Source organism: Talpa occidentalis, unplaced genomic scaffold (genome assembly GCF_014898055.3).
Source record: "Talpa occidentalis isolate TD23 unplaced genomic scaffold, MPIMG_talOcc4v2.1 talOcc4.7, whole genome shotgun sequence".
In the NCBI taxonomy this organism is placed as follows: Eukaryota; Metazoa; Chordata; class Mammalia; order Eulipotyphla; family Talpidae; genus Talpa; species Talpa occidentalis.
In genome coordinates, this window is record NW_023605083.1 from 115,493,272 (window position 1) to 115,520,384 (window position 27,113).

The following is a 27,113-nucleotide window of genomic DNA, read 5'->3' on the forward strand; positions in this document are numbered from 1 at the left end:
GGTCTACAGAGATGTGGCCTAGCCTCGGCCTTCACCCTTTCCCAATCAACAGAAGGCAAAAGGGTTCCCAAGTCCTTGAGAGGCTCGGTGGGGAAGCTTGTGAGAGCAGACACCCTGAGCTCCCCAGGGTGTGGACGGGGGAGACAGAGTGTCCGGTGCTTTGGGGTGGGGCTGGGGACAGAGTGAAGTGCAGAGAGGGCCCATAGAGGAAGAGGAGCAGACAGGACAGTCAGAGGCCCCAGCCACCTAGAGGGCTCAGGGAAGAGGGCTCGGAGGAGGCCATGTTACCCGGGTGGGCCGGGGGCGGGGGTTGCCCCCCTCAGTAGTCATCAGTCAGCCTCTCTGTCTCTGACGGCTGGCTCTTCATCTCCGCCTTCTGCCTCTTGGCTTCATACAGGGCGCGAGTGCGGGCTCGCTTGAAGAAGCCGCACTGCGGAGGGGAGGAGGTGGGGACGGGCCATCAGGGTGCGTTGGAGGTGCTTGCCAGCAGCACTCATAGACTGGGGTTTAGGGCTGGGGAGCCTGGATGTCTGGTTCCCGGGCCCAGCTTGGTGGTGTGGCCAGAAGTCAGAGCTCCTGGTGTCCCTTTTCTGGCTCAGTGTCCCCCTTAACCCAAGTGGGAGCACCACTGTAGGTAAGGTGATGATGGGACAGGGGGAGTCTGAAAGCTGGGGAAAAGGTGGGTAGGGCATGGGGGAGGGTGGGGTGCAATGGAAGTCAGGAATGGGATGAGGGAGAATTGGTGAGGATCTGCTGGCAGGAGGTCCCAGAGTGGGAGTGCTGGGTGGGGGTCCTAACCTTCCACAGCAAGATGATGATTAGCCCCAACAAGAGCAGCCCGGCACTCACGGCCACAAGCACCAGCCACAGCTCCATCTCCGCTGGCAGTTCCTCCACCAGCTCAGAGTCAATGTCCACGGAGAACTGGAGGGAGAAAGTAGGAGCTGGTCACTTTTCCTGCTCCAGAGGGGCCCAAGAGCCTGCTGCTTGACCTGCTGCCAGCAGGGGGCACTCAGGGACTAGGGAAAGCTCCTGCCTGCCCACTGCAGACGCCAGCAGATTCCCCTACCCTCTGATTTCTCTTAGTTGTAGACCTAGCTCCCAAGGAGCAGACTCTCTCCTTTGTGGGAGGTAGCTAGAGTCTGGCCTTCTGACCCACACATCCGGGCTTGGGTACTAGCTCCATCCCTGATAACCCTGTGATCATGGAGAGGTGATTCCACCTCTCTGAATCTCCATTTCGTGCTCTCTAATGCCTATCTCAGTACAGCAGAAAGGTCAAAAGCATGTGTTCTAAAGCCAGACTACCTGGTTCCAGCTCCAGTTGTACTATTCACTAGCTGTGTGACCTTAGGAAAGATACTGAACCTCTCTGTTGTTTTTCTGTAAAATGGGGATTATGATAATACCTACCTCATAGGTTGCTGGGAAGGATTAAATGTGTTTAATATGAGTAAACCGCTCTGAGCAAAACCTAGTACACAGCAAGCACTTCATAAATATTTACCAAAAAGCAAAGAATGGAGAGTATAGAATATCATTCTTTTTCTTCCACTACATTGGTGATATCTATTTATTTATATATTGACATCTACATAAACATATCTTAATATATATCATAGTTTATAACATTTTATAACATAAATTATATTAATTATGATACATACTTAAATATGTAGACTTTTTTTTCTCACTATACCTGGTAATTTCTTTAAAAATTGCTGAGATTATTGGGGCCTCCCTGGTGGTACAGGGGTTAAAGTCTCAGTACTCTCAAGCTATCTCACCAGCCACTGCAGCATGAGTTCATTCCCCAGCCAGGGACCTTCCCACATGGCACAGCAGACCTCTCCTGTCTCACTCACTGCTCCCCTCAGCAGTGTATTTCACTAGATTCTCCGGTTCTGCTCCCTATTCTGTCTCTGGTGAAACACTAAACCTCCTTCCCCCGGCACCTCTGGCCTATACTCCAGTTCTTGCATGCATAAATAAATAAAAATAAAACTTTATAATATTACTTAGATTACTATTTAAAAAAATACAAATGTTGTAAAGAAAATGAAAGACTCCCAATAATTTTACTCTCTAGAAATACATATCTTCAGTATTTTGGTGAATCTCTTTCCATATTTTTTAATGTGTATGTTACAAATAAACACTTTTCTCTTCCACATAAGTGGGATCTATATGTACTAACACATTCTTCTGAGACCTGTTTCCTTTTTCACTTAACATCATCATCTTTCAATGTCAATTAATAAAGATCAACCTAATCTCTTCTGATGACTGCATAGTTATGGCAGGAAATGGACCATAATTTATTGAGCCAACCTCCTACTGAAGGACATTTAGCATGTTTCCAATTTTATACCATTATAAACAATGCTTTAAAATATCCCCATATATTTATCTTCACATACTTGTCCTATTAGCTCCTAAAGAAATATTATCGGGTACTAGATCTAAGGAAATGTACATTTTAAATTTTAATAAGCATTGATAAATTCATTTCCAAAAATAATCCAATTTATACTCTAAGCGATAGCATTTCCTTCTACCTCATTAGCATCAGAAATCACTATTTCTTTCCAATTTGATAGGAAAAAATCTTGTTGCTATTATTTTTATTTCTTTACTATTGAGTTGAGCACTTATGGTTCACCCTCTATGTCTAACTTTTGCTTCCTTTTTGTTTACATTTTCAAAAAATATTTATCAAAACTTTGTGATATGTGCTGTAAACTTTAAAAAAAGCATCTCCTTTGTCCTTGTAGTTTCTTTCTCATCTTTTTTACTACATACAGATTTAAAATTTCTTATTGGCTAATTGGTTGAGTTTTTCCTTTGTGACTTCTGGGTTTAATAAAATACTTCCCCACAACTAAAGATTACTATGAAATTACTTTCTGAATTTTCTCCTGGCACATTAGGCTTTATTTCCTATAGTTAACATTTAATCTAACTCAAATATATTTTTATTTATGGTATGAGATAGGGATTTGTCTTTAATTCCCAAATGTGTTCTCCCAACATTGCTCAACCAACTACCTTTCTCTTATTAAAAAGCCCATCTGTATCATAAACTAAATTTCTATTCCGTTCCACTGATCTTTCTAGTCCTTCCTCCAACTACGTTATTTTAGGGAATATACCGTAATGTATTTAATGAACCCTCCATTCATCAATACTAGATATCTCCTCCATATCTCCACTGACATCTTTTTTATAACAAGATGTCAACTCTTTTGTCATGTTCTTCTAGATGTAAATCAGAATCAAGTTTGAGAAACTTTTCTCAAGTTTCCATGGAGATGGAATATCTTTACAACATACTGGGCTGATCAAGAAGATTCTCATCCCAGTTGCACATTTAGATGGAGGGGGGCTCTCAAAGCACACCAGCTCCGATATCTGATACCATTCCTCCACAGACACAGGTCTCATTATTCAAGAGTGCAGTCCAGACAACAGAAGTCCCACAAGGGATTCCAAGGTGCTGCCGGCATTGAGAACCATTAGCTAAAGTGTGTGGAAGCACTGGGGAAAGATACCTTTACTCCCACACCCTGGCCAGGGACTGCTGTTCGTGAACATGTTCACTCACCCACATAGACTTGTTCTTCATGTTGATGGTGGGGATGTTGGTTCGGAGGAACAGGGTAGCGTTGCCAGCTACAGAAACTCTGTCAAAGTCTCTATAATCCTGAAGGGAAGAATGAGTGGATCCAAAGAAATAACTGAAGCCCCTCTGAGTTTCCGTCCTGATTCTAAGCATACCCCCAGGACACCTCCCGCCACACAACATCCTTAAGCAGCACATCAAAGGATCTGACCACCAGGCCTCTCCCCCCAACCCCCACAAGTGCACATCATTCATTCATTTGTTCATTCCTTTGTACATCAGGTGCTGTGTGAGCTGCTAGAGAAAATGAAGGTCACAGTCTAGGTCAGGTCTGAGGGCTAAAGTTGGCCTGTCACCTGCTTTTTTTTTTTTAAAGATTTTATTTATACAAGAACTGGAGTACAGGCCAGATGTGTGGGAGGGTGAGAGGATTCACCAGAGACAGAGCGGGAAACAGAACAGGCAGAATACTGAAATACACTATTGAGGGGAGCAGAGGGCGAGACAGGAGAGGTCTGCCACGCCATGTGGGTTGTTCCGCGGCTGGCAGGGATCGAGCCGGCACGGCAGAGGCTGTGGACAGCTTCACAGTGCTGCGCTCAACCACCTGCACCACCAGGGAGGCCCATGTTACCTGCTTTGGTAAAACTATTTTGGGCACACAACCAGGCCTACTCGTTTACATATCATCAGTGGCAGTTTTGTGCTATGCCAGCAGAACTGAGTAGTTGCAACAGAAACCATATGGCCTACAAAGCCAAAAATACTTTTAATCCTATAATCCTAGTCATTTAGAGAAGAAGTCTGGTCTGTGTAGCACGTGAAGCATGTGTAACTACGACCTAGCACAGCATGTGGTAAGTGCATGTGTGGCTTCTGAGAAAGTTCTGTGGGTGTCCCTGGAGGAGAGGTCATTTTCAGCTGGAAAAGTCCAAAAAGACCTCACCGAGAAAGACCTTAAAGTCTGACTAGGACTTTGTAAGCAGAGGCTACACATGGGAACTGGCAGTCCCTGGGGAAGGTATGGCATTGGCAAGGGCGTGGAGGGGGCAAAGTAACAGACACGAGACAGAACAGCATGCATGAGAGAAGGTCCATCTGGCTGGAAACAAACATGTCATGTGTGTGTCCATACATGGACACACAAACGGACACTGACATGGCCCTCTCACACGAGTGTGACAGTGCATAGCCTGTCATGTGTAAAACCTGACACCGTCACTGACACACATGCAGGAGGCTTTGCAGTGACCCTAGCCTCACCCTCTCTTTGTTGCTCTGCCAGCCCAGCAGAGACCCTGGGACCCAGGCACTGACCTCAATGAAGGTGCTGTTCCACACCCGGGCCCGCACTGTCACACTGGTGATGACGGTGGCATCGGGAATGGGGCACTCCAGCCACACGCAGCGCGTCTTGTTATTCTCACAGGACTGAGGTGGACAGGGAATGCAGGACATGAGATAGTCCGGTCTCCACAGATGCTTCATGCTTCTCCCCTGCTTTGTCCCACCCCCGGCGAGGCCCAGCCTCCTCACTTCACTCTTGCACACCGCACCCCCCGACATTTACATGTTTAAGACACATTCTTTGGGCCAAGCACATAGAGATGATAGAAGGCAGGGACACAGGAAACATGAAATATGATCCCCGCTCATGTAATTGGGACCCAGTCCCTGACACCTCTGCCCCAACCCCTCGCACCTCTCTCCATTTGACACACCACCTCCTGCCACTCCATCCAGTGCAGCCTCAACTTGCTTCCCAGGCTTGTTACCCTTTCCCTTCCTACAGAAGCACCCCACACTCTTATCTCCCCGCCTCTCCCCACTCCCCAGACTCAATGTCAAGGCTTTGAGTTCATCATTTCCAAAAGATTGGGGACCCTGGGAGCAGAGTCAGTGTGTTTTCCTTTGCTGCATTATATGGCTGCTCCCCAAGGCCCAGGGCAGTGGGATGTCCTCTGAGGGAAAGAGATGAGTTACTCCCTCTGGGGAGTCCTGAGTCCAGGAGCCATATCACCTCACCAGATGTGGGTCTCCTAGGGAGAAGCACCCATCTCCCTTGCTTCATGCACCCCTGCTGCCCACCCACCCTGTGATGGGTGGGCACAGTACTCTCTGATCTTGCCCTGGCCACTCACCAGTGTGGTTTGAGACTTGGCTTTTTTGGCAACAGCCAGAGTGACAGGTGGGGTGCCCTGATCTCCCCCTGAGTCCAGATGTCGCCGCCTGCGCTTTAAAGATGGAGGCTTATCTCCAGGGACCTGAAGAGGCAAGAGGAGATTTGCTGGGAAGAAGGGGGAGCAAAGATGGGGAGATGAAGAAAGGGCAGGGGTAGAGGCAGGCTCCCAAATGGGCATGAGGGAAAGGAGGGGAAGACACTGGCCCTTCTGCCCCACAACATGTGAATCAAAGTTCCCGAGAGTGTCCTTACAGAGAGAGTGAGGTTGAGAGGGTTGATAAGGTCTCCAGGTGGCTGGCAGGCCCAGGACCCATTGCCACGGATGGTGATCTCCGTAGGATACAGCAGCCACTTGCCATTGATGACTTCATAGGGCCACTTAAACCCTAGCACCAGGGTCCCCAGAGCCGCCAGTCCTTCGCCCATTGGGTCCACCTGTGGGCACAAGGGGTGCTATGGTCACTGTCTCCTGGAAAACCACCTCCATCTTACCAACCCCTAATCCTCACATCCTCAGACCCCAGACCCAGAAAGAAACCCCCTCACCCATGCCAGGAGTCCCCAGTCCAGGGTCCCACCAGTTCTCTTACCTGGAACTCAAACTTGAGAGGGCTCCCCACATCCTCCACAGTTTTCATGCCAGACTCACCCATCACTGTGCCCCCAAAGAAGCTTTGTAGCCGCTGAGTCACCCTAGGGGTAAGAAAGATGCTGGAGTCACTAGGGATGGGAGGGCCCTGGCAGAGGGCTGGGTACCATGCGTTGATTAACTACAGTCCTCTATACCCAGCAGACTGGAGAGAAATCCCAGTTCTGCCATTTAATAGACGTGTGGGCAACCAAGTTTTTAGGCCACTCTGAGACTTAATTTCCTCATCTGTAAAGCAGAGTTAATAATAGTTACTATATTTTGGAGCTGCTATGAAAAGCAACATAATAAGACAATGTACACAAAATCCGTAGCACGCTGAGCTGTGAAGAAATGGTAATGTTGGGCCTCCCCAGTGGCGCAGCGGTTGAGCGCTGGGTTGCGAAGCTGCCCGCAGCCTCTGCAGCACCGGTTCGATCCCCGGCTGCTCCCCGGCCACCGGAGGAGGGTCCCACATGGCGCGCAGACCTCTCCTGCCGCCCGCTGCTCCCCTCAGCAGTGTACTTCGGTCCTTCTGCCTGCTCTGCTCCCCGCTCTGGCTCTGGTGAATTCTCTCACCCTCCCACACTTCTGACTGTACCCAGTGCTTGTATAAATAAAATAAATAAATAAATAAATCTTTAAGAAAAAAAAAGAAATGGTAATGTCACTCCAACACTTTAGCCCCAGTGTTGGTGATTCTTCCACTACTATCTGCTTTGCAAGGGCAGTAATTATTAATAATAACAATAAGGACAGTGATTGTTGTTGTTTAGGGAAGACCCAAGGGAAGCGGAGGCCTGAAGATACAAGGCCCAGAGAAGTGTGTCAAAGGCTCTTGAAGACACTGTGGGGACAGGAAGGCCCTAGCTCAGGCACAGCAGGCGGAGGGAAGGTTAGGCACTCACATGCTGAGTGTCGCCTGGAGTGTGTAATCCACCAGCAGAGTCAAGTTCAGGGGCTGCAGGTTGTCCTGGTGACTTGACCTGGGGAGGGAATGTAGGGGGCAGGGGAAAAGATGTGTCCGCTGAGCCTGGGGCTGCAAGAGACCCCAGCACACCTCGGTTTTGACAGACCAGTCTAATGAGGTCACTCACGTGGAGAGCTGCAGCTGTGTCTGGAGTTCCCTTGTGTGCAGGGTCACCCCAATGACCTCGAAGGTGATGAGCAGCTCCATCTGCCAGGGGAGTCAGGAAGGGATGTTTGGTGTCCGCAGGAATGAGACCGGGGGCAGAGAGAGACAGGTGCAGACAGGTGGTTCTTTGACCTCCTACTCCTACTCCTCCCATCTGTGTGAAGGGTGTCACCTCCCCACCCATGTCTGCATTTTCATCTTCTGAGCCTCATTTTTATTTCCCTTTTTCTGTCAGTAACAACTGCTACTTTTGAGCTATATGACCTTAAGCAAGTCACCAGAATCTGTAAAAGTAGCATCTAGTCCCTCAAAAGTTATGAGAATTATATCACATAAAAGAAGCAAAGTGTTGCACTTGGGGCATGGCACAAATGCTCAGTAAAACTGGTTTCCTCCCTTTACCTGCTTTAGCTCTGAGCACAGCTCCCGAGGGGCCCTATTTTACTAAGTCTCTGGGTCTCTTTCTACTTCCCAATGTTTCTCCCTGTACCCCACTGTGTCAAGTCAGCATAGCCCCCGATCCCAACCCCAAGCAGTCAGGCAGAAGGAGGATAAAGAGCTCATGGGAGAAGACAGGGACCCAAGTGGGAGGGTGTGGCCGCTTCTCACCCTCTGGTTCCTTTTGAAGGGGTTTCCCAGCTCACAAAGGATGGTCTCGTTTGCCTGGCAGGCTCCAGACTGAGGAAGGAAGATGAATCAATTCTGGGCAGTCAGAATACAGCTTGTCCCACCCCTCCATGTGGCACAAGGTCAGAAGCCCTAGAGGATTAAGAACCGGGTTCCCCTAGCAGCAGAAATACAGTGGCACCTGAGGCGGCCCAGCCGGAGGTGGGGTCGGGGGGCACATATGGAAAATGACAACACAGCTAAGTGACATGCATGTAAGGACGTAAATACGAGGTGCAGCGTGGTTGGGCTCTGAGGCGGGCTGAGGGCACTTACAGGGCGCACTGACGACAGCAGCAGGGCGGGAGGCACCTCCAGGGTGAGCAGAGCCTCGTGGGCGTCTTCCCCTGCCCTCTGCGGGCTGGGGATGTTCGTGACATTGATGCTCAGGAGCAGTTTCTTGACGTCTCTGCCGTACTGGAGCCTGAGATGGGGGGAAGCCCCGCACTGAGCCAAAGCCCCGCCCAGGATCTGCCCCCATCTATTGGGCCCCGCCCTCGGGCCTACTGATGCCTAAGGGAAGCCCCCTGTTGGGACCCTGCCGGGTGGTGTCACCTGGTAAAGAAGTTCCTGTGGGACCAGCAATGCACAGCCTAAGAATCCTACCTGGCCGAGAAAAGCCCCGCCTCTCAGACGCGCTGAGACTCCGCCCCCTGCCAGAAGGTGCGCGGCTCAAACCCCTCGGGCTCTCCAGCTCCCTGACCAGCAGGCGCTGCCCTTCGGTGCCCGCTACTCGCTCGCAGCGAAGCCCCGCCCCAGCCGGTCAGGTTGGCCCAACCGCACCTTCTCAGCAGCTGCCCCTGCTCCGAGGCGAAAGCGGCGCGCATCTCCAGGTTGCTGTCGCACTGGTTGTCCGGCCCGCACTCCTTCTGGAACTGGATCTGGGGTGACGGCAGGCGTGAGGGCCCACCACCCGCAGCGCCCTCTGACTCCACAGCTCTCCCCGCCTCCCCTCCGCTGCCCCTCTGGCCCCGGCCCTACCCACCTCGGTGTGGTTTTCCAGCACCTGTGCCTGGTTGAGGACCGGGTAGGCGTCCAGGGACTTCAGTCCCAGCCGGGGGCGCTCGGGCATCCGCAAAGGTAAAGAGTAGTTCATGAAGATGACGATGGGGCGAAGTTTATCGCGGACGTTGTCCTGAGAAGGGAGCACGCTGAGCCCAGCTCTGCATTGCCCAGTTGAAATCTCACACCACCCGAGGAGGAGCTAAGGCCCCCTCCACCCCGTAACTGCCCCACCTTCCCAAGACGGAACCCTCTCCCTTCTGACCATCAAATTGACCCCCTCCCTACCACCTTCATCCACAAGTGAAGAGATGGGGCTCGTCATCCCCTCTGGATGGGGGTTGAACTTCCATCTCTAGGATCCCCAGGTTGAGCTATGTCTTTCCATCCTGATAGCCCAGAGTTTGCCCTCCACTCACACAGCCTTTTCCCCCACAGGTGTGCTAGCAGTCCCGTACCCTCACTCTTCTCAGGGTGATGAGCCCTGTAGCCCCCGTCCCCACTGCAAGGGTTTCTCTCCTTTACCACGTGCTGGGTACTGTGGACTATACCTCCCACAGACCTATGACCTTTCCCCCCACCTCCCTCACCCATCTCTAGGGTGACCCCGGTCCCTCACCCTTGACCTGGGGGATTCTGGTTACCTCCTCCAGGAGTCACAGAGCCCATGTCCTGCCCTCACCCATTGCTCACCATCAGGAGCAGCTCCAGCCTCTGGCAGCGCGTCTCGGGCATGGAGAAGAAGCCGTGGAAGACAGCTGACTGGCTGCGCGCAAAGCGAAGCCGGGGTGGGCGGCGGTCCCGGTCAGCCTCCAGTGTGTAGGCCAGGGCTGCAGGTGGACAGGTAGGTCAGCAAGCAGCCAGGGAGCATGCACCCCCTTGCCCTGTGTCCCAGCACTCACTGATGTTTCGTCTGTAGTTGGGGTTCCCAGCACTCTGGTTGTAAGCAAAGCATAGCTCCACCTGCACACTATTGGGGGACAGGGGACACACAGGAGGGCCCGGTTACAGTGGGACCCAGATATCCAGGCCTAGTTCCCCTCCCTGGTACTGGGCAAGAAGCCAGGACCCTTCAGGGGGAAGTCAGAAAACAAGCCCGGGGATGTCTACAAAGATGGTCCCTTTCCTTTCCTCTCTTATTAGTCTTTGAAAACAGAGTTAAAGGTCACCAATGGGGAACTGAGGCCCTGAGAAGCAGAAGGAGTTGCCTGAAGTCATCTATTGTTGGCCCAGCTCAGTCTAGATTTCCTTCCATCACTCCCCGCCAACTGCCCCATCCCAGCACCCACTTCCCTGCTCTGACTCCATTTGCCTTCTAATCTCCTTGTTCACACAAAGACCTTGGGGTCATTACCATTATTATCACCATCTTTGTAACTAACGTTTTTTGTGCACTTATGGTGTAACAGGCACTGTGCTAAGGGCTTTTTGTGCATTATCTTATTTAATTATCACAACAACCCTGCAAATTTGTTATTGACTCTTTTCCAGGGGAGGAATCTGAGACTCAGAAAAATTAATAACTTGCCCATGGTAGCTGTCCTGCTTCACATCCGTCCACCTAAGGGTCTCCCTCTCCCCCTCCTCCCCCAGACCTCTCCCCACAGCTGGGCTGCACACTTCAGGGCCACAGCTGAACCAGGCAGTCCACAGCGCCCTCCTAGCCTCCATGCCCTATACTCTCCCAATCCGTCCATTACCTCCTGCAAGGAACTTGCCTTTTAATGAGGTTGGGGAGGAAGGGCGAGGCTTACCCCAAGAATCAACCTTCTAAAGTGGGGGGTGGTTAGCAGGAGTTGCCAGGAGAGGGTTTTGGGGAGCCAGAGTCCCTCCAGAGCTGCCCATACTTAAGGAGGAATGGGGAGGCAGAGCAGCGGCTGGGAGTCTCACCAGGAGGTGGCCGTGCAGAGCGCAGGGTCCAGCACAGATGGCCTGGCCGTCAAGGTCCTGTGCAGGATGTTGATGACAGGCCGAGCCCTGCGTAGAAAACACAGACATCAGCGCCTCCCCTCCTGCCTGCCCCAGGGTGGGCCGGGCCAGGACTCAAGCTTGTGTGGTGCCTAAGGTGGATGGACATAGAACTCCACACAAACCGGGCTGGAGGAGCAGGCCCCGGGTATGCTGCCCACTCACCGCAGCAGCACGATGCGGTCTGACAGGCTTCCCACCAGCAGGTCCGGGTAGAAGTTGTCATCCACATCCATCTTCCCACTCAGGGAGTAGCCAAAGGTGGCCAAGCCAGGCAGCCCCAGCTTCTCTCCATGGATTACCTAGGGGCGGGTGAAAGCAGTGGAGACAGGCTCTGGGGAGTGGGGGCCTGGGGGAGTAGGGAGAGGGTGGGTGAGGGAAAGGAGGGGTGGGCTCCTCAGTCCCTGTCCATCCATACCTGCTGGGCCTCTCTGAGGAGCCCCCTGGAGCTGCTGTGGTAGATGTACACTTTGCCCAAGCCCTCAAACGGGGCTCCCACAGCAATGTCTGGGGAAGAGAGGCAGGAGGGGTCACCTCAGGTGCTGTGGTACCAATACTCCCTCGGCCCATGCACCAGGCCACCGAGCCCAGCACAGCTGTGACCTCACCCTGCCAGGCAGTGCTCAGAGCACCTGGGAACAGTTCTGCAGACCAGGATGAAACTGGGACCCTCAGGCACCCACCTGCCTCCTTTTACATGGAGGTCCAGGAGAGGGAAGTGACTTATCCAGAGTCACACAGCCTGTTAATGTCCCAGGCAGGCCCACACTCGGTGCCTGACCACTGGCTGGTGTTTTCCCCTGGTGCCCCTCTCTCCACCTTCAGAGACACGGCTCCTCCAGAGACATGGCTCTTCCAGAGACCTTTACCAGCAGGGTCACTGATGCAGGTGTCCCCCACTGCTGATTTTCTCAGGTAGTTTTCAAACACTTGCCTCATCTAATGCTCACAAGAGTGCTGGGGGCCGTTACTAATGTCCCTGCTTTATAGACGAGGAAAAAGACTCAGAAAACCCAAAGGCATTGCTGTCTAATGGGGCCTGGGACTTCAATGACATGACAGTGACCTTGGCTTATTAAAATGTCGAGACTTTTTTTATTTGACTATTTCCACAAATAAACCCCACATGTTTTATTAACATCTTAAATTCTACTGAACTCCAACTTTGCTGCTTTTGATCTACAAAGGTCTAAGTAACCAGAAAGCCGAGCTTATTAGAAAAGTATGTCAAGAAGTCTTAAGTAGAAATTGATGACTCTTGTATCAGTAAGTGCTTGGCTTTGTGCATAGAACCTTTTGGTATCTATTTTGGCTCTTTGGAGGCTCCCCTACCTTCTTTTTTGGTTTACAGCTACATTCCTGGAAAATGAGGTTATCAGAGAAATGACTTCCAGAAAACCAGGTATTCCCATGGCAACCAAGCTCAACCCCTTGCTTTTCCTTTTCCATGATACCGCTAGTCTGATTAGTCCCCAAGTTCTACAGAATACTAGTGGCATTCCCTTCTATTTGGGGCCCCCACTGGTCCTAGCTCTTAATACCCCTCTCCTGATATACTACATTCTAGATTTTAACACCCTTGCCTTGCTTCCCCCCTCCCCAATCCATCCCACACCACCATCCAGAATGATCTTTTAAGATACATCACATCCCACCCCACAAACTTCTCTGGACACTCCTCTACCATGACCTAAATAAAGCCTCAGGTCTTTGGCCTTTCAAAGTGTTCTCCCTGCCCTCATTCTGCTCCAGCCTCATCTCTGACATGAACACCCCATACTCAATAGACTTGGGTACAGTACCCTGCACTCATGTGGTGCCCTTCTGTCCCCCCGCATTGTGCATGCTCTCCCCAACCCTCCATGCCCAGTGGTGCACTGAGCTCACCTCCCGAGGCCCCTTCTGCAAGTCCTGTCTGTAGTGCTGCTCTGAGCTCCCCTGGCCTGGGCCCCATCCCATCTCCTCTTGGGTGCTGTCAAGCCTGGTATGCCACTGGCACTCAGTCAGTGTGTGCGCTGGGGCAGAAGTTCTAGCTCATACCCTGAAATCCATCCTGGTTGATGTCACCAATGCTGGCCACAGAGAAGCCAAAGGCAGAGCGACTGGAGCCATGCAGGAGGAGAGACGGCTGGGCAGGGAAGGAGGTGCCTGCCTGGTTCATGTAGACATAGACAGCACCCCCTACCTCCTCTTTCCGCTCAAAGTAGTAGGGGGCACCCACCAGGAGATCCTGCCACCTGCACAGGAGAGGAGGGAGAAACGAAAGTATGAGGTCAGCCCCAATAGGTGGCATAACTCCATATAATGGGCACAGTTGTGCCAGGGCACACAGCTGTGCAAATAGCAGCTCTGGCAGGAAGGACATGGAAATGCCAACCTGACCTATTAAACATAAAATACATGTCATGGAGATGCTATGGAGACACAAATCACACTGAAACAGCCCACATCCACTAGAGCTATACAGGTGGCAGACAAGGAGATGCAGATGCCATGCAAATGACAGACAAATACCCAGAATCCCATAAATTTGATTGTAAATCAATAGATAAAACTGATTTTCAAATCCCTGCAAATAGCATCCAAACAAAAATACAATGGCAATCCTCCATCTCTCCATCCAGGTTGGGGCAAGCCTGCCCCACTCACCATTCTCCCCAGCCCCAGAGGATGTCCCTGGATTCTCACCCATCATTGTTCAGGTCTGCCAGGGCAATGGCGCTGCCAAAATAGGCGCCCACCTGCGTGCCCTCCAGCACCTGCCTCCTCCGCAGGTCTCCACCTGCCTCCTGGCTCAGCAAGTAGACAGCGCCCATGTGTCGGTGCCGTGGGGCACCCGTCACAATAGTGATGTCCGTGGGGTGCAGGATGGCACTGCCCACCTGCACTGTGTACCCTGGGATGAGAGGAAGGTGGTCAGTTCAGGTCTTAGTAAGCTTTGTCCCCTTCTACTCTGGACCCACCCCAGGACTCGACCCTTACCTTCTGTTCCCCTATTCCCAGAAGTCTGCCCAGCTCCCCAGGCCTTCCTGCGCTCTGGACTATGAGGTCCATGAGGGTAGTGACTTTGCATCTTTGGTGCATACAGGTGGTGCTCAGTAAGTGTGTGCAAGTTGAACTAAATGCCATTGGCAACACCTGCACCCTGACTTCACACTTGACCAGGCATGTAGGTGAGAGACCAGTGTGCTAAGCCCAAGCCCTTCCTCCTCCATTATCCAATGAGCCACCAAAACTGGACTTACCAATATAGAGGTTTCCTTTGTCCTCTGCGGCCTTGTAGCTGTACTCGGATAAATCCCAGTCCTTCCGCTGAATCATGTAGTTGTTTCCTTCACAAGGATTTGGGAGGGATACGTCACCCTCCCTTTTCTCTGCCATGTCCAGCCACAGCCCACCACCCAGATAAGTATAATAGTCACCACTTTTATTCATGAACACTTTGCTATCTGCAAATCACTTCCTCTTTATCTTAACAATTTTGTGAAGTAGAATGGTGACCCCATCTTACAGATAAGTAAAGGCGGATGGAGGCCTCCCTGGTGGTGCAAGGGGTTAAGATGCAACTATGAAGCTGTCCACAGCCACTGCAGCACGAGTTCAATCCCTGGCCAGGAAGCTGACCCACTTGGCCCAGCAGACCTTTCCTGTCTCAACCCGCTGCTCCCCTCCGCAGTGTATATCAGTGGATCCGCCTGTTCTGTTCCCCACTCTGTCTCTGGTGAACCACTCACCCCCCACTTCTCTGGCCTGCATCCCAGCTCTTATATGCATAAATAAATAAATCTTTTTTTTAAAAAAAGGAAATAAAAGTGGGATGGGCAGTTAGCTGTAGATATATGGTGGGAATGTGATCATCCAGGTTCCAGGGGACTAGGTGGGGTTTCCCCACGCTAGACACTGAGGCCAGCCTCCACATACTATCTCCTGGTCCTTCCCCCAAACTCAGCTGCCCACCTGTCCCAGATCCCCTGGAGCTGCTACTGGAAGGTGTGCCAAGGCTCTGAAAGGCTAGGGGGTGGAAGGCAGGACAGAGGGGAGAGCTGAGGTCTCTGCCTAAGAGGACCCCAGAGCTGCAACTACCTGGGCAGTCCAGAGGAGATTCAGGGCACCCTCTGCCTATTGATTCTGCAACAGTGAGGGTGCAGCAAGGGAGAACGGGTCATTGAGGCTATTGTACAATGTGTGTGGCTAAGAGACAGTCAGTGGAGGTGTCAGACACCTGAGTGGTACTTGCAGTTGGAACAGTAGGCCCCCTCATCTACAGTGGGATATTTCCCCAGGCTCCCAGTGATGCCTGAAGCCTCAGAGAGGACTGAAGCCTGCATATACTGAAGCTTGTGTATACTGCTTTTTCTTATACATACATACCTCTAACATTCAATTTATATATTAAGCACAGGAGATGGACAACAACAACTAATAATAAAATAACATTGATAACAAGGTAATGTAATAAAAGTTAGGTGAATGTGCTCTCTCTCTCAAAGTGTCTCATTATGCATAGAATTTTCAGACAACTGTTAACTGCAGGTAACTGAAACTACAGAGATCAGGGGAACTACTGTAGGTACAAGTATGGGTCTTGATATTCTGCAGCCCCTCCTCAAAAGATTGCCTTATATGTACTAGTTTGAAAAAATACCTATAATTTACTGATAAGTGAAAAGATTAAATAAACAGCATGTTTAGGTGATGCTGTGTGTGTGTGTGTGTGTGTGTGTGTGTGTGTTTTTAAAAGATCCTTATATTTTAAAATAAATCTGGAAGGATCCACAAGATCCTTGTGCTGAGAGAGTTGGAGGTGGGGGAGGAGGGGCATTTTACTCTTTATCTTACTGACCCTACTGTACTATTAGTAATTCTACAAGGCACGTGTTTTAATTGTTTGGTACATCTTTAAAAGGTTAATCTGGAGTCAGGTGGCCCTCCGTTGCAATTTAGGCTTCATCATTTATTGTTGAACTTGGACGTGCACTGCACTTCCCTGAGGCTCTGTTTTCTGTAAAATGGGTATAATAATACTCACCTCATGAGAGTATTTTAAGGTTAAGATGATATGTCTAAAGACTATGGCACATAGTAAGTGCTTTATTTTTTTTAAAGATTTATTTATTTTTATACAAGAATTGGGGTACAGGCCAGAGATGCACGGGGGTGGGTGAGAGGATGTACCAGAGACAGAGTGGGGAATAGAACAGGCAGACGGACTGAAGTACACTGCTGAGGGGAGCAGCGGGCGAGACAGGAGAGATCTGTCCCACCATGTGGGTTTCTCCCTAGCCAGCCGGGAATCGAACTTGTGCTGCAGTGGCTGCGGATTTCTTCATAGGTTGTATCTTAACCCGAGCCACCAGGGAGGCCCCATAGTAAGTGCTTTAAAACACCGATACTGGGACCTTCCTGGTAGCTCAAGGGGTTAAGCACTGCACTATGAAGCAGTCCACAGCCTCTGCAGCACGAGATGGATCCCCAGCTGGCCAGGGAGAAACCCATATGGCGCAGCAGACCTCTCCTGTCTTGCTCGCTGCTCCCCTCAGCAGTGTACTTTGGTCAGTCTGTCTTTTCTGTTCCCCACTCTGTCTCTGGTGAAAGCTCTCACCCCTCACATCTCTGGCCTGTGCCCCAGTTCTTGTATGCATAAATAAATAAATCTTTTAAAAAAAAAAAAAACACCAATATTGGCAAAGGGGTCCTGATATTGGCAAAGGGGTCCTGTCTCTTCTGCCTGCTGGTGTGGAGGGTCTGGGCCAGCTGCCCCATGGCTAATGGGGAGGTGGGTGTTCTCCGTCCCTCCTCCCTTCCCCAGGTTCCCACCTTTCCAATTGTAGGCACCAGGGGCACCAAAGTACACAGTGTTCTGGGTGAAGCCCCCACTGGTGCCCAGCTGGCACATGCCGGTCTCCAGGTAGTCGGTGTTGCTGTTGCACATCTCGTTGTGGTAGGTCTGCCAGTCATCCGTGTGGTCCAGCTGCAGGTCGTTGCCCCGCACGTAGCACTTGCCCACCATGCGCCGCTGGTCCTCTGACCCTGACCATAGCACCTGGGTATAGCGGTGGGCACAGACCTGGGGACCCCCCCAACACACACAGCCTGAGCCTGCAGTGGGGTCCAGCTGTCTATTCAGCTGTTTCCCTGCACCTGGGCACGTCTGAGTGCAGAGAAGGAGTTGGAAGGGGTCCTGGCATTCCTTCCTTCCCACAGTGATACCTGGACCCGCAGCTCCTCTCCAGAACTCAGAGATCTGCTCTGAAGGGGGCGGGGGACACATTCTGGAGGGTCAGAAGGTATAGGATGGAGAGTTACTTAGAGATCTTGGCAAAAGGATGAGGGTATATGGGGTTCAGGTTCTACGGTCTACAAGGAGCTAGATGCCGGGCAGCTTCTCTGCTGGCCCCAGATGACCCTGCCCTCTTGATGAAAGGACCATTATTAAAATAATAACAACAGCAATAATAGCAGCAGATAACCCGACCGAGTGCTTACTGCAAGCCAGGCACAATTCTAAGCTCTTTGCATATTAACTCTTTTAAGCCTCGTAACTCCTCCTGTGAAGTGGGGACAATTATTCCCCCCATTTTAAATAAGGAAACTGAGGCACAGAGAACCAAATCTCTGCCTGAATATCTGAAGACAGAGAAAATTCAAACCAAAGCTGCTGGCTCCCCAGACCGAGGGCAGAAGTGTGAGGGCAAGCTGCCTCTCCCACATACTAGAGGCGCTCGGGAAATCGTTAGTAAATCAATCAGAACAGGGTGTTTGTGAAGTAACTCCAGAAATAAGCCTGGTTCTTGTTGACTTGCCTTTGCGTCCCTTTCAGCTCTGAGTCCACTAGCACAGAACCTGTGCCTGTCACGAGTCACTGCTAACTCCCCAGGGCCTGCACACTGCGTAGCACGTAGTAGGTGCTCACTAAAATGTGCTGCATGAACAGATGGGTGAAGAGACATCTGCTGAAGGACTGTCTTAAATGGAACCCTAAACCCACATCATCCGTAACAAGGTATTTCAGTGAATGGATGCAAACCGGAACTTCAAGCAGTGTTCAAAGGTGACAGAAATCACAGCAGTGATGGCAATGGCGGTGACAATGGATTGAAAGGGGGCACACGTTCTGGAGCGAAGATTCTGCCCTTTCTTTAATGGATGTTGTTTATATATGTGTATAATTTGTCAAAAATGCACTGGAACTTTAAAATCTGTATATTTGGCTGTATCTCAATTTTCCAGCAATTAAAAAAATGAAAAAATAATTGTCTATCTGGGATGCATACATTGAGACTGGCCCTGAAGAATGTGGGCAGGAGATGACAGTTGACAGCAGGGAGTGGCCCCAAAACCACATGAGTGGGGGGTCAGTAGGGCTGTGCCTCTTCCGCCACCAGCCTCCCAGAAAGGAGTGTGGCCAGGCCGCACTGCCCGAGGCCCTTTCTGCCCTTTCCTCATAGCAGTTCCCTCAGCTGGTTCCCACGAAGGGCGAACACACTGGAGGGGGGGTGTGGGAAGGATGTGGGTGATTCAGAGCATGCCAGTCCTCACCCCTCCCATAAGTGCAGGATCAAGGGACACTCAAGCCCCTGAAGATCACAGTCACAGAAATGGACATTTGCAAGGCCCCAGCTCAGACACTGAGGACCCCTCTCCTGCCTTCTGCTTCCCTCCCCAGCGCCCAGGAAATGAAGGAAAGGACAGTGGGACAAGGGGAGCTGATGGTGACTACCCACTTACCAGGACTCTGCCTGCAGGTCCCTGGCTGGCCACAGTCACCCCAAGCCACATGTCCTCAATAATGTGATGGCCAGGATTACCTGTAGGAGGGACCATGAGCCAGCGTACCCCATCCTCCCAGTACCCAGAGCCTCCAGATGGCAGGGCTTGCTCCCTCTTGGACTCTCCACTCCAGCAGGTCAGCTTGCCATGCTCCCCTTCCCCAGCCCATTATTAGCCTGAGCTCTACAAATCCCGTATGGCCCCCCTCTCTCCTAGGGCTTGCTCTTCCCAGCTGGACAAGAAGTGACAAGAAACTGCCCAGGCAACCTTCTATCTCCTCCAGTCATTCTATCCACACCACCTCCCCTCTGGGGCTCCAGACCCGGCACTGATCCCAGCCCCAGCCCCTCACTTTTCTCCACAATGTCCATCCGTTCACAGTCATCCTTATTGGCAGTAAGTGGGCACAGGTACACAGCTCCAGTGCGGTTGGTATAGCCATCGGGTACGGCAAGGTCCTGGGGGGCCCCAGCCAGGAGCCTAGGGGGCAAGAAGGTAGGTTATGCTGGGGCCCAGACTCCCCAAAGTCTGCTTCAAACTACTTGCTGTTCAACATGCATTTACTGAGTACTTGCTCTGTACCAGGCTGTATGCCAAGCACTGGGGGACGGGAGACAAATGGATCCCAGCCCCCGGCCTCCAGGAGTGCCCAGTGCAAGGAAGACAGGAAGACAGACACCTCAGTCAATGCCCCATAAATCAGGACTAGCTCCCCCCGATTCAGCCTGGATGGCAGTCAGACCCACAGAAGAAAAGATCCTGGCCTGAGTTTGAGGACGACTGGGGTTCACCAGGTGAAGGAGGAAGGGCATCTCTGGCAACGGTTTGGCCCGGGCTAGGGCCAGGAAGCTTGAGCAAGCAGGGTGATTCAGGGATCTGCAAGATCCTGAGCACAGCTGGAGCCCAGGAGCACGGGGAGAGGCGTGCAGGCAGGGTGGGGAGCACAGCAACGGAGCGATTTTAAGCAAGGGCGTGACATGGTCAGATCAGGGTTTGGGAAGGAATGCTTTGGCCTCTACAGTGAAGGTAGACCAGAAAAAAGCAAGGTTGGAGGACCCTGGTAGGGTTCAACTTCGGGGGATGGAGGGGAGAGTGGGTGAAGGGTGGGTTGTTAGAGGTCTGGTTTTTCCTCCCTAAGCCATCTGAGGACTTTATCTAGGAGGTCTGGGTCCCTAGATGACCTGGGAGCTGTGTCACACACCCCTGCCCCCCCTCCCCCATATAACACCTACACAGGCACAGGTAAGGGTGGGGCTGGGTTCCAGGTGCTTGGGAATGTGGCCCCAGGGCTGAGTTCTCTGGGAATGGACAAAGTGATCATCCTTGCCTGTTGCCTTGCTCTGATCTGCCTTTTTTAGGGACACCAATGGCAAGTTCCTCCAAGTGGGCTAGGGCCCTTGATACCAGGGTACAAGAGAAGTGACTAGAAGAGAGGAAGGCAAGGGACCAGCCTTGATGGATCCAGCCTCCTGGGTGGCAGGCACCTCCTCAGTACCCCTCATCTGGTCCCAGCAATGTGTCGCCCTGAGACTCCCAGCTCAGAAACTTGGGCTCTGGGCCACCTGCCAGAGTCTAGAAGTGCCGAGCAACGAGCAACAGCCCTGCTTGCAGCTTTTGCCTGGGACCTGTGAGCAAGGGTTTCAGGGAATGGCAGGGCAGGGCCTGGGCATGCTGGGGCCTGAGGTGCCTCCGCCCACTGGGTGTCAGGAATGTGCTGCCTGGGGGTGCCAGGAAAGGGGGGCGGGCCCTGTGCCTGCACTTCATGTCACAGCTCAGACCTCACCCTAGGGAAGTTCTCCTGGGGGCAGGGGTGCAGCTTCTCTAAGTGGAACAGGAAGGCTGGCAGGGGGCCAGCCAGGCCCAGTTAGTCACCCTCTGTCTGGGCTGGGGAAGGTGCCCGGTGAGTTCACTGCCTGACCACCCAAGGACATCCATTCCCTGGCTCCCTGGTGCTCCTGAAAGATGAGAGAAGGAGGCCAAAGTCCCATGGGAAAGGAAGTACTCTCTGCCTGGGGGGCAATGGACCTGGCTCTTGGGTTTGTTCTGCCTCAGATCAATTTCCTTTCCCTTTTTAAGCCTTGTGTGCTCATCTGTGAAATGGGGGCAGTAGCTGTCCTGCCAACCTCTGGGGCGGCTGGGGGAGCACATGGATTCATTCTGTGGAAGGGCTTTCCGGTCTGAAGCCATGGCAATGCAAGCACTGATTTCTGTGGCTCCATTAACAGCCCTAGGACCTCCCAGGCCTCCCTCCGGGAGCCTAGAAATTTCTGCACTTCCCCTCCCCTCCCTGGATTATGGAACCTAGAGCAGAGGGCAGAAAGTAAACTAGCTCAGCAGTTTAGAGGAAGACAGGAGATACATGGCGCTCCCGGGACATGAGTACCAAGCAGCCAGGAACGTGGACCCAGGTCAGTGGGAGCTAGGGCTAGTCTAGGGTGGGGCTCAGATTTGGCTGGAGCTATCGAGGCTGGGGTTGGCTAAAATGATTTTAAAGTTGGGCCCTGGGGAGCCCAGGTTGCATTCCAGGGTGTGAAATGCAGTAGAAGTGTTGCTGCCCACACTGCCCAGGCTCCTGGGCAGAAGGTGGCCAAGGAGCAGGGTGGCCATGCCCTCGAAGCTCCCTCATCTCAGAAGTGGGCTGGGAGATCCCTCCTCTTAGCCTCTGTGGTACCAAGCAGGCAGAGCTGGGTGTGAATGGCAATTGGATTGAAAAAATCCCCTCACCATCTCTACCTCTCGCCCTCACTCCCCCAGCGTCTTGCTCACTGATGGGCAGGGGGGCAGTGCTAGTGCCTGAATCCCAGCCCCACATCCCAGGCCCCTCCCCTCCCCCACCAGAGATTCCACAGGGAGCCCCCCACCCCCCTGGAATATTTTTAGCTCCTGCTTGGCCCGCTTAGAGGCCCTTTAAGGCCCTCTGGCACCCAGCCCGGGATCCAATGGGTCTACAGCCAGGGGACTTTGAGTGGATGGGGGAAGGAGGGTGGGTATGCAGAGGGTCAGGTCCAGATTCCTCCAGCCACAGTCAGGTGCGGGAGAATCCAGAGGGGAGAGAACTTACTTATATGTAAATACAATGTATATCAATATGCAAATGAGCATCCGCTACCTGCTATGAGTCCCAAAGCAGACTCCTCTCAGACCACCTCTGAGTCCACCCTCCCAGCAGAGTCAGCTGGATGGGATGCCCAGCTCTTGAAGCAAGGAAGAGAGGAGACTGGACTCTTCTCCTGGAGTCAGGCTGGGCTGGGGAGGAGGAGGAGAGGGGTCCCCCTACCCCTGAGAAAGGTGGATGGGTAAAAACCTCTCAGGGTTTTCAAACAGCTGCTCCTTCAACCTCTCCTTTGGCTCCAGCCAAACAGCCCCTCCTGGGTCTCTGGGGAGCCTCCTGAGCTTCAAGTTCCAGAAAAGCACTTCCTCACCCCTGTTCCATCTTGCATCCAGGGCAAATAACAGTCAAGTAGGAAGTAGCGGAATGGATAAAGCAATAAACAGTCAAGTAGGAAGTAGCGGAATGGAGACAGTTGGGGAGCGGGGCCCAGGAGCATCCAGGGTACCAAGTTGGCTCATCCCAGAGAAGGTGGCACGCTGGAGGGCACTGGGCTGGAGCACTGCTCAGACAAGCAGCTCATAAGATTCAGCTTCCCAGACCCCTCAGCTCAGGGAGGTGCTGGGGTGGGTGCAAGGGAAAGATCTCTGTTACCTTGGAGGAGCCAGAGGGGCCAGCATTGAGGCCCAGGCCCCCCCACTCTGTGCTTTGCTGCCCAGCTCTCTAGCCACCTGAGTTTCCCTTCCACCCCAGGCCAGGAAGCAGGTCTGAGGCCGCTCCAGCACTCCAGCTCGGTCCTGGGTGGGGGTGGGGACAGCGCTCAGATGCCTGGATCCCAGCTCTGTGCCAATCTCGCTGCCCGAATTAGCCATCTCCCCAGAGGCTGCTCCTGTGGTAGCTGAAACTGCAGCCCTCTCCATCCTCCCCTACTTCTTATGCTGCCCACCCAGCCCCCTCTCCCCTCTGGTGACTCAGCCCTAGAACCAGAGCAACAAGCTGGAGGAAACGAGAGAATGAGACAATCTGAGAGGACAGGAGAAAGAGGCTTGGCCCAAGCCACAGATAAAAAGGAACAAGGCTGTTTTTCTCATTTCTTTTCCCTCTCCTCGCTCTTTGGTATTTTTTCCACCTTTGATCCCTTGGAGCGTTCTTCATGTCATCTAACCTCAGTGCCTCTTGCTGCTATGGACACCTCCTTCCTCCTTTGTTCAGTTCTGACCAAGCCCCTTCTACTTCTTTTTCTACACAATCAGGCTCCCTCTATCTCCAGTCCAGTTTAAAACACCTTGGTCTGGACTGGTCACTGGAGAGAGCCGGAGGCAACGAACACTCCACATCCAGGCCTTCTGCCTGTGCCTACAGCTGTTGTGCCGTTTCCTCTGGCACGAGCCTTGGAGGTTGCCAGGCGCCTGCCCTGCCCAGAAAACATGTTTTAAGAGAGCATGGCAGGTAAACTGGCTGCTGCCTACCTCAGGCATGACTTCATCTTCCAGGAGCCACAGCATTCCCCACACCGTGCCTGGCTTCCCAGACACCCTCATTTCCAGGCAAGTGCAAAAGGGAGAAAGGGCCCAGAGGCAGCCCACATACCCATGAGGCGAGGCCAGACCAGGACCCCCGGGTTCCCAGGAGGGGAAGACAGAGCAGGAGCCGGGGGCTGGGGACTGAGTAACCACCTTCCGTAGGAATGTTCCCTCTCCTTTCCTGGGCCCTCATATACCTCACCAAGAAGTCAAAGCACCTTGGTCCTCTGCCCTGCTCCTCACCCCTCGCTTCTGGGGACTAGGGAATTGGGGCCCGGCCTGGGGTGAGTCTCTGATATTGTGAGCAGGAAACCCCAGTGCAGAGATGAAAATGATGGGGCAGGGCCTCCCTTGTGGCGCAAGGGGTTAAGCACCGCACTATGAAACAATCTGCAGCCTCTGCAGCACAAGTTTGAATCCCAGCCGGCCGGGGAGAAACCACATGGCGCAGCAGACCTCTCCTGCTCGCCCGCTGCTCCCCTCAGCAGTGTGTTTCAGAGAGTCTGCCTGTTCTGTTCCCCAGCCTGTCTCTGGTGAATCCTCTCACCCCCCGCATCTCTGGCCTGTACCCCAGCTCTTGTATGCATAAATAAATAAATCTTTAAAAAAAAAAAAAAAGAAAATGATGGGGCAACAAAGAGGGTCTACACCTGGGCTTTTGACCATTTCTGGAACAAGGTCTTCCTGGAGAATCTGATGGACCTATGCTCCCCATTGCACCCCCTCCCAGAACGAGGCACAAACACAAATGATTTTGAATTTACTTTCAGGGATCCCTGCATCTCCTGAAAACCTACTATGAAGCCTGGGCTAAGTAAGAGTTTGTTCAGGACTATGAACATGGTCCCTTTGCCAAAGGGACTTTGAAGCCAATAGAATATCTGACAGCAACTTGACTTGCTAGCCTCCCTGAACTATGCACTCAGGCAGCTGCTCACATCTGGCTACGCAGCTGGCAGCAGCTAAGCCCATATGGCCCAGCTGGCTTTTCCAAAGGGCCAACAGGCAGAATTCAGTGAGGAGAGATGAGCCAAGTTATAGCACCACCTCTGGGAAAGACTGAGGATACCCCAAAGGGAGACCCAGAACTCCACTTAGAACTACCTGCCTCACCAAAGTTCATTTATTTTAGAACCTTCTGGGCTCACCCAAGAATTAAGAGTAGAACTTCTCTGCTCAGTCATCTTGGGTAAGGCCTTTGGGCAGCAGGGGTACATTTCAGATCCTGGCTTCCACATAAGAACCCTCAGCTGCTCTTCAGAAAGCAGGTAAACACAACGCATTTTACACACATTGTTTCATTAAGGTACTTCCACCCTCTGAAGAAGGTGTATTGTTCCCCTTCTTCTGACCCGTGAGGAAATTAAGACACAGGTAGTAGTGACAAATCCAAGACAGGAAACTGGCAATGGACTTGGTAACCTCTTCTGTCTCCACAATGTCCAAGCACCTCTCTTTTTTTTTTTTTAATTTTTTTTTGGGGGACCCTTGCCGGTGGCCGGGGAGCGAACTGGCGCTACAGAGGCTGCGGGCAGCTGCGCCACCAGGGGAGGCCCCAGGCACCTTTTTTTTTTTTAAGATTTATTTATTTATTTATACAAGCACTGGGTACAGTCAGAAGCGCGGGAGGGTGAGAGAATTCACCAGAGCCAGAGCAGGGAGCAGAGCAGGCAGAAGGACCGAAGTACACTGCTGAGGGGAGCAGCGGGCGTCTGCGCGCCATGTGGGACCCTACTCCGGTGGCCGGGGAGCAGCCAGGGATCGAACCAGCGCTGCAGAGGCTGCAGGCAGCTTCGCAACCCAGCACTCAACCGCTGCGCCACCGGGGAGGCCCCCCCAGGCACCTCTTATAGGCCAACAGAGACAGGAAGAAGTATATACATCCATGTCCAACCCCTCCTTGAAGAAATCTGGCCTAGAGAAGGGAAATATCTTGCTTAAGGTAAAGGGAGTGAGGGGAGTCGGGGGTGTGCAGAATCATTAACTCTTGCTCTCCAGTCTGATCTTCTCTTTACTGTGTACTGCTTTATATCATGCAGAATCAGCAGTGAAGATCTAAAAATCTTCTGGGCTGAAAGAGCACCAATATAGACATTTGTGCAGATGACCACTTACATCCTCCAAAAGAAGGAGCTGTCACTGGGACCAGACAGGGAAGGGTGTGGTGGCTCTAGCCTCTGCAGAAGCAAGACGGAGTTGCAGCCAAGTTCAAGTAGATAGTCGGGCTGGGGATTGGCCAGCAGGGCTGGGGCAAAGTGTGGACCTTGGACATTGTAAGCTTCCTCAAGTTTCTGTAGGACCCAACCAGACTTGGGAGAGGTTTCAACACACCTTTTATTTGATGTCTGTTCAGGGAGTTCAGACACCAGCTGGGGGTGGATGTCTGGTAAGCTACCAGCTCAGAGAGGACAGCAGAGGCAGATGGAGCCTGCCTGACCTCTCCTAACCACCACCCCTCAGGGGGCTGAGCCTGAGTATGTATAATGGGGTGGGGCAAGAAGGACCCAAGCAGCTGGAATAGTTCTCCTTCCCCTCTCTCCAGTATGCCTAGTTCTTCCCCCTCCTACTCCTTGCAGCTGTTGGGAAAGGAGACCAGAAGAAAGAGAAAAACACCATTTCCCTCTTCAAACCAAAACAAACATACTCAGGGCTGAAGATTCAACATGAATCTGTGGAATGCAGGGAAGCTGTCTGGTGGGAGGGTGTCACTGCTGGGTGTTGGGATGGGGGAGCAGGAGTTGGGACAACCCCTCCTATCTCTCCTACTTCCCTCGTTCTCCAGGGGTCAGGAGGAGCTCCTGGACAGCTCCAAACACCCAGACTCATCCTCCAACCACCAAGCAGTGGAGAAGGCCCTTGGGTCTGACTCTGCAGAGGGTGTGGCTGCTGTGGCCGCAGACTAAAAGCAAGGTGTAAGGGTGTGGGGGAGCTTAAATGCATATGCCCACAGGTTCTTTCCAGGAAAGAGATAAAGGGGACCCCTCCATGTTTATCTTGCAGTTTGCCCCAGCTCCCAGCCCTACAGAGAAAAGGCATTCAGCGTACTAGGTACTGGGTTCACAGGCATTGGGGACCCCATTCATGCTGTCAAGAGAGGTTTAAAGGGCCGAGGGGTCTCATCTAGACAGGTTCTGGCCAGGTCAGCACTTGCCAGTGCTTACTGCCCCCATCTCACACCCAATCTCCACTTCCCGCCAAGCCTCTGCAGCCAGAGGGCTGTCCAGTTCCCCGCCCCCTTAGTCCTCGCTCGCAAGTACCGGCGGCCGCGGGTCTGGCTGCCAGTGGATCCAGGGTTCCCACTCAATTCTGGATCCACATCGTGCACACAAGCCCCCCTCCCACCCCGCCCCCGCCAGACTCACAGGTAGCGTTGCTGCCGCTCTGTCTGCCGATGGAGGGCGACCGAGTAGCCAAAGAGGCTGCCTGGGTTCCCGGCCTCCTTCACCACCAGGAATCGGGTGTCCAGGTTGAAGGCAGAGGCGACGCGGCCGCCGGCGGCCACCATCAGGGCGAGCGCACAGAGCACCGGGCGCGGGGCCCGGGCGGCTCGGCGGGGCCCGGGACCCAT

At 52.5% G+C, this 27,113-nt stretch overlaps 1 protein-coding gene across 1 annotated transcript; it reads right to left on the reverse strand.

Annotated features, from left to right (window-relative positions):
- Nucleotides 1-293: 293 nt before the first annotated feature.
- On the reverse strand, nucleotides 294-27,113 carry ITGA3 (integrin subunit alpha 3). The gene is made up of 25 exons (XM_037494046.1): nucleotides 26,908-27,113; nucleotides 19,326-19,453; nucleotides 18,932-19,011; nucleotides 17,021-17,270; nucleotides 14,449-14,535; nucleotides 13,892-14,099; nucleotides 13,244-13,440; nucleotides 11,622-11,710; nucleotides 11,369-11,505; nucleotides 11,126-11,212; nucleotides 10,138-10,205; nucleotides 9,929-10,065; nucleotides 9,219-9,368; nucleotides 9,017-9,114; nucleotides 8,510-8,657; nucleotides 8,177-8,245; nucleotides 7,530-7,609; nucleotides 7,341-7,418; nucleotides 6,395-6,497; nucleotides 6,057-6,239; nucleotides 5,764-5,886; nucleotides 4,940-5,053; nucleotides 3,605-3,703; nucleotides 799-924; nucleotides 294-430 (listed from the first exon to the last, which is right to left on the reverse strand). Exons 1-25 carry the CDS (start codon nucleotides 27,111-27,113, stop codon nucleotides 320-322), a joined length of 3,156 nt encoding a protein of 1,051 aa, XP_037349943.1. The 3' UTR covers nucleotides 294-319.

Excerpts from the sequence above, each read along its gene's own strand:
- ITGA3 (XM_037494046.1), bottom strand. The coding sequence starts at position 27,113 with ATGGGTCCCGGGCCCCGCCGAGCCGCCCGGGCCCCGCGCCCGGTGCTC. Across the intron at positions 8,658-9,016 it reads CAGGGGCAGCTGCTGAGAAG|GCTCCAGTACGGCAGAGACG; the intron begins GTGCGGTTGGGC and ends CCCCCATCTCAG. Across the intron at positions 8,246-8,509 it reads TGCTGTCGTCAGTGCGCCCT|TCTGGAGCCTGCCAGGCAAA; the intron begins GTAAGTGCCCTC and ends TTCCTTCCTCAG.